Source organism: Xiphophorus maculatus, unplaced genomic scaffold (genome assembly GCF_002775205.1).
Source record: "Xiphophorus maculatus strain JP 163 A unplaced genomic scaffold, X_maculatus-5.0-male Unplaced_Scaffold_BN000208F, whole genome shotgun sequence".
In the NCBI taxonomy this organism is placed as follows: domain Eukaryota; kingdom Metazoa; phylum Chordata; class Actinopteri; order Cyprinodontiformes; family Poeciliidae; genus Xiphophorus; species Xiphophorus maculatus.
The window spans coordinates 12,501-18,688 of record NW_019369804.1 but is presented as its reverse complement, the minus strand read 5'-3'; the positions used below and the strand labels follow the sequence as shown (position 1 = coordinate 18,688).

General features: G+C 60.2%; 1 protein-coding gene across 1 annotated transcript in view; it reads left to right on the top strand.

The window, feature by feature from the left end:
* Positions 1-4,679: 4,679 nt before the first annotated feature.
* LOC111607974 overlaps positions 4,680-6,188 on the top strand; it is a 2,846-nt gene continuing 1,337 nt past the window's right edge. Inside the window, exon 1 of the mRNA XM_023330129.1 lies at positions 4,680-6,188. This exon is cut by the window's right edge and continues 217 nt beyond it. Within this exon, the coding sequence (XP_023185897.1) occupies positions 5,026-6,188 (1,163 nt within the window). The 5' untranslated portion in view covers positions 4,680-5,025.

The following is a 6,188-nucleotide window of genomic DNA, read 5'->3' as shown; positions in this document are numbered from 1 at the left end:
CAGAACCGACCCAGAGAGGCGCCAGGCCCATCAGAAGGACCGAGGAGACTCACAGGAGCGGCCGGAGCCCACAGCGTTACTGCCTTGGAGATCCAGAGAACCAGAGAGAAAATCTGGAAAAACGGCTTAAAATGCTGGAAAAAGCCGAAAAAGGGGTCTGAATCGGCCTTATCTGAGCTCCAAAAGACCCCTAAAACCTCTCTGGATCAAAACACTTTGTCATTTTTCGCTCAAAGTCCTCTTTTTTTACTCTCTCCTATAATCCCGCCGGTGGGATTTTTCTCCGTAAGGTCTCGAAATCCCGTCTATTGCCGAAGCCTTGGTGAAGCCCCGATTTTAGCGGGGATGGGCAATGGTTTGGAGGTCCGCCAAACTTTCGACGGTTATCACGGAGGCAGCATGCACACGACTACGGAGGACAGAGACGGTCCGAAGCAGGGTGCCCGAGAACCGGTGGACCTCCAGCTTCCCGAGGGAACCGGAGGAAACACCGGCCACGTGCACACCGCAAGTCCGGGCTTCCACGCAACCGAAGCAGGGTGCCCGAGAACCGGTGCACCTCCAGCTTCCCGAGGGAACCGGAGGAAACACCGGCCACGTGCACACCGCAAGTCCGGGCTTCCACGCAACCGAAGCAGGGTGCCCGAGAACCGGTGGACCTCCAGCTTCCCGAGGGAACCGGAGGAAACACCGGCCACGTGCACACCGCAAGTCCGGGCTTCCACGCAACCGAAGCAGGGTGCCCGAGAACCGGTGCACCTCCAGCTTCCCGAGGGAACCGGAGGAAACACCGGCCACGTGCACACCGCAAGTCCGGGCTTCCACGCAACCGAAGCAGGGTGCCCGAGAACCGGTGGACCTCCAGCTTCCCGAGGGAACCGGAGGAAACACCGGCCACGTGCACACCGCAAGTCCGGGCTTCCACGCAACCGAAGCAGGGTGCCCGCGAACCGGTGGACCTCCAGCTTCCCGAGGGAACCGGAGGAAACACCGGCCACGTGCACACCGCAAGTCCGGGCTTCCACGTAGCTCCCAACCGACCCGGAGAGGCCACGGCCCCATCAGATGGGGCTAGGACACTCACCGGACCGGCCGGAGCCCACGGCCAGGGCTAGGAGCTCCAGCCAGCACCTGGGACCGCTGCGAAGCCGTCCACAGAGCACCGTCTGCAGCCTTTGCCCTGCCCGTCCTCCTCCACCGAGCTTTCACGCAGCTCACAACCGAACCAGAGAGGCCACCGGTCCATCAGATGGACCGAGGACGCTCACCGGACCGGCCGGAGCCCACGGCCAGGGCTAGGAGCTCCAGCCAGCACCTGGGACCGCTGCGAAGCCGTCCACAGAGCACCGTCTGCAGCCTTTGCCCTGCCCGTCCTCCACCGAGCTTTCACGCAGCTCACAACCGAACCAGAGAGGCCACCGGTCCATCAGATGGACCGAGGACGCTCACCGGACCGGCCGGAGCCCAAAAGCCAGAGCTCAGACTTCCAACGGGCACCTGGGACCGCTGCGAAGCCGCCCAGAGAGCACCGTCTTCGGCCTCAGCCCGGCTCACCTTTGCCTGTGCTTTCTCGCTTCCACGGAGCTCACAACCGAACCAGAGAGGCCACCGGTCCATCAGATGGACCGAGGACGCTCACCGGACCGGCCGGAGCCCACGGCCAGGGCTAGGAGCTCCAGCCAGCACCTGGGACCGCTGCGAAGCCGTCCACAGAGCACCGTCTGCAGCCTTTGCCCTGCCCGTCCTCCTCCACCGAGCTTTCACGCAGCTCACAACCGAACCAGAGAGGCCACCGGTCCATCAGATGGACCGAGGACGCTCACCGGACCGGCCGGAGCCCACGGCCAGGGCTAGGAGCTCCAGCCAGCACCTGGGACCGCTGCGAAGCCGTCCACAGAGCACCGTCTTCGGCCTCAGCCCGGCTCACCTTTGCCCGTGCTTTCTCGCTTCCACGGAGCTCAGAACCGACCCAGACAGGCTCCAGGCCCATCAGATGGGCCTGGGACACTCACCGGACCGGCCCGAGCCCACTCCTGTACCGCCCCAGTGATCCACAAAGCCAGAGAGACATTGTGGAAAAACGGCTTAAAATGCTGGAAAAAGCCGAAAAAAAGTTCAATAAGGAGCCTTCTCTACGCTCTGGAACTCCCACGGAACCTGTCTGGGCTCTCACCGCACCGTCCAGAGCCCACCACAGAGATCCAGAGAAGCGGAGAGAAAATCTGGAAAAACGGCTTAAAATGCTGGAAAAAGCCGAAAAAGGGGTCTGAATCGGCCTTATCTGAGCTCCAAAAGACCCCTAAAACCTCTCTGGATCAAAACACTTTGTCATTTTTCGCTCAAAGTCCTCTTTTCCAACTCTCTCCTATAATCCCGCCGGTGGGATTTTTCTCCGTAAGGTCTCGAAATCCCGTCTATTGCCGAAGCCTTGGTGAAGCCCCGATTTTAGCGGGGATGGGCAATGGTTTGGAGGTCCGCCAAACTTTCGACGGTTATCACGGCTTCTGTGAACCGTTTAGAGACGACTCCGCCGCACAGGGCCCTTCTCTGGACCGCGGGCTGTCGGCCCATGGTTGATTTTGGCCGAAAATATGCATTTTTGACCGTTTTGACCAATTATGGTTTTCGACTTATAATTCCGCCTACGGACGTCTCAGAGGCCAACCGACCACACCAGAGGATTCTCCGGACTCTGGCCTTTCCGGCAATATGCGGCTTGCCCCGGGGAAATGCGTTTTTAAAAAAATTTATGGAGGTCGAAAATCACCGGGGCCTCCGGAGCCCCGAGGCCGACGACAGTGAGGTGCTGCGGATACGGCCGCCTGCGCAGGTGCCCTCCTCTGGAAGTCCGAAATTTTTACTTTTTCCCAGGAACACGGGAGTAACATAGGCGTGATCAGGGCATCGTGCTGGGCTTATTGATCCTACTTTCGAGCCCCCTGGTCCCCGGGAAAGTGCCTTTTCGAACCCTTTGAGCAGTTTGGGTTTTTGATTTTTAATTCCGCCTACGGACGTCTCAGAGGCCAAACGACCACACCAGGCTACTCTCCGGACTCTGGCCTTTCCGGCAATATACGGCTTTCCCCGGGGAAATGCGTTTTTAAAAAAATTTATGGAGGTCGAAAATCACCGGGGCATCGGGAGCTCGAGGCCGAGGACAGTGAGGTGCTGCGGATACGGCCGCCTGCTTGAGGGACCCCCTCTGGAAGTCCGAAAATTCAACTTTATCCCAGGATGATGGGAGTCACATAGGCGTGATCAGGGCATCGTGCTGGGCTTATTGATCCTGGTTTGGAACCCCCTGGTCCCCGGGAAAGTGCATTTTTGACCGTTTTGGCCAATTATGGTTTTCGATTTTTAATTCCTCCTGCGGGCGTCCCAGAAGCCAAACGACCACACCAGAGGATTCTCCGGACTCTGGCCTTTCCGGCAATATGCGGCTTCCCCCGGGGAAATGCGTTTTTGAAAAAATTTATGGAGGTCGAAAATCACCGGGGCATCGGGAGCTCGAGGCCGAGGACAGTGAGGTGCTGCGGATACGGCCGCCTGCTTGAGGGACCCCCTCTGGAAGTCCGAAAATTCAACTTTATCCCAGGACGACGGGAGTGACACGGCCGTGATCAGGGCAATATTCTGAGCTTATTGATCCTGGTTTGGAACCCCCTGGTCCCCGGGAAAGTGCCTTTTCGAACCCTTTGAGCAGTTCGGGTTTTCGATTTTTAATTCCTCCTGCGGGCGTCCCAGAAGCCAAACGACCACACCAGAGGATTCTCCGGACTCTGGCCTTTCCGGCAATATGCGGCTTCCCCCGGGGAAATGCGTTTTTGAAAAAATTTATGGAGGTCGAAAATCACCGGGGTCCTCCGGAGCCTCGAGGCCGAGGACGGTGAGGTGCTGCGGATACGGCCGCCCGCGCAGGTGCCCTGCCCTGGAAGTCCTGGAAGTCCTGGAACCTCACGCCCCCTCCGGACCGCGGCATCCCACTGTTAAGCACCCCTAACTCGGACTGGACCCTCCAGCACGCAAGGCCCTGAGGTTCGTGCCCCTGGGAAGGCGGCCGGTCTTCGAGTCGAGAAATTTGCACTAAGTCCCGTCGACACTTAGACATTTTCTCGGCTCCGTGCCCCTGGGAAGGCGGCCGGTCTTCGAGTCGAGAAATTTGCACTAAGTCCCGTCGACACTTAGACATTTTCTCGGCTCCGTGCCCCTGGGAAGGCGGCCGGTCTTCGAGTCGAGAAATTTGCACTAAGTCCCGTCGACACTTAGACATTTTCTCGGCTCCGTGCCCCTGGGAAGGCGGCCGGTCTTCGAGTCGAGAAATTTGCACTAAGTCCCGTCGACACTTAGACATTTTCTCGGCTCCGTGCCCCTGGGAAGGCGGCCGGTCTTCGAGTCGAGAAATTTGCACTAAGTCCCGTCGACACTTAGACATTTTCTCGGCTCCGTGCCCCTGGGAAGGCGGCCGGTCTTCGAGTCGAGAAATTTGCACTGAGTCCCGTCGACACTTAGACATTTTCTCGGCTCCGTGCCCCTGGGAAGGCGGTGTAAGGAGGGGGTGGGAGGGAGGGTGCCCGTCCGAGCCGTAGCCCCGAGCGAGCGAGCGAGCGAGCGACCGACTTTCGTTCCGGCCCCCACCCAACCCCGCGGACGGGGGCGGAGGGCGGGCCGGCCCCCCTAACCCGTCTTAGGATCGTAACGGGAGCCTCCCGCCGTCCGGGGAGGAGCGGCGCGGCTCTCGGGACGCCTGTCCCCCCGGTCCGGCCCTGAAGGCAGGCCCTGAAGGCAGGCCCGGAGGGACAGCCCGAAAATTCGGCCCCGATTTCGGGGTCTAACGAGGCCAGGTGTCGCCAATTAGGCTCGATTGGAAGCCGATCATCAGGAGCTTCCCTGATTGGACGCCCTGAATTGGGACCAGGTGTTGCCAATTAGGCTTGATCGGGGGGGCGGGGGGGAAGCACGCCTGCATATATAGCTGGGCTGCGGAGGTGCCCTGCTTCTCAGTTGCTATCTGACCCTCGCGGAGTGATGACGGCTTCTAAGTTTAAAAATCGTTGCCCTGTTTGCCAGAGCAAATCTTGGCGCCTGCGGAGCCACTTGGATGACGTTCATAGCGTCAGGAACGCCCAGGAGCGAAGGATCCTGTTGGCGTTTGCCAGAGGGCGAGTGAGTGTCCGCGGAATGAAGTGCCCCGTCCGCGGATGCGCTTACGGGGGGTCCAGAGTGGCGCAGCACCTCCAAGACGCTCACCGTGATCTGGGTGCCAAGGAGAAGAGGCGGCTTTTGAGGAAGCTCCAGTGGCGCAAAACGCTGAGGCAGGTGAGAGAACTTCGGGCCTCGGGTCCCGACCCGCCCTTAGCCACCAGCTTGGACCTGGACGGTTCACGGGGCAGGGAAGAAGCCGCCGCCGCCTCCGCTTCCCCGCCTCCCCCCCCTACTCTTTCCCCTCCCTCGCTGGCTTCGGACGTGGTGCAGGGGCGAGGGCTTCCCGGCCGACTGAGCCCCACTCCTCCCCGTTCGACCTCGGCGGACTCCCCGCCACCAGAGCCGGAGCCATGTCTTCCCGGCGGGCTTGGCACCAGTGCCGACGTGCCAGCCGCGGACTCGGTGGTCGTCGAGGAGGAGGAGATTGCCGGAGGGCCGGAGATCGGGGACGAACCGCAGGCGGAGCTGACTGGACTGCCGGAGATAAGGGACGAACCGCAGGCCCCGTCCTCCAGCACGGTTAGTAAGCTGATTACATTTCCTCCAGTCATCCGTTGCTACCTGCAGGAATATAACCGGCATCTGACCGGGGCTATACGCTCGCGAAAGCATGTTGAAAATGTTAAATCAAAGATGGGTCGAATTGTTGCATTCCTCAGCTACATGAGCCGTAATAAGACCGCCCTGGGCTCCTGGCGCTTCTTGGATGACGCCGGACGCATACTTGCCTGGCCCGCTGAACTCAGCCGTCAGCAGAAGGCCGTGACTACCGTTAAGGTTTACCTGGTAAACACAACCCAATTCCACGTATACTTCATGGAGACGCCTCCGAGAAGCTCCAGGCTGTCAAAGCGGCAGCTCGTGTCGGTGATGCGAGCTCTGAGGTCGGCCACGTGCCAAATCGGAACGCAGGTGGTGCTTCGGCAGATCAAGGTCAAGTCTGAGAAGCTCCAGCGATCCGTAACGCCCCAACTTCTCTGCAGATG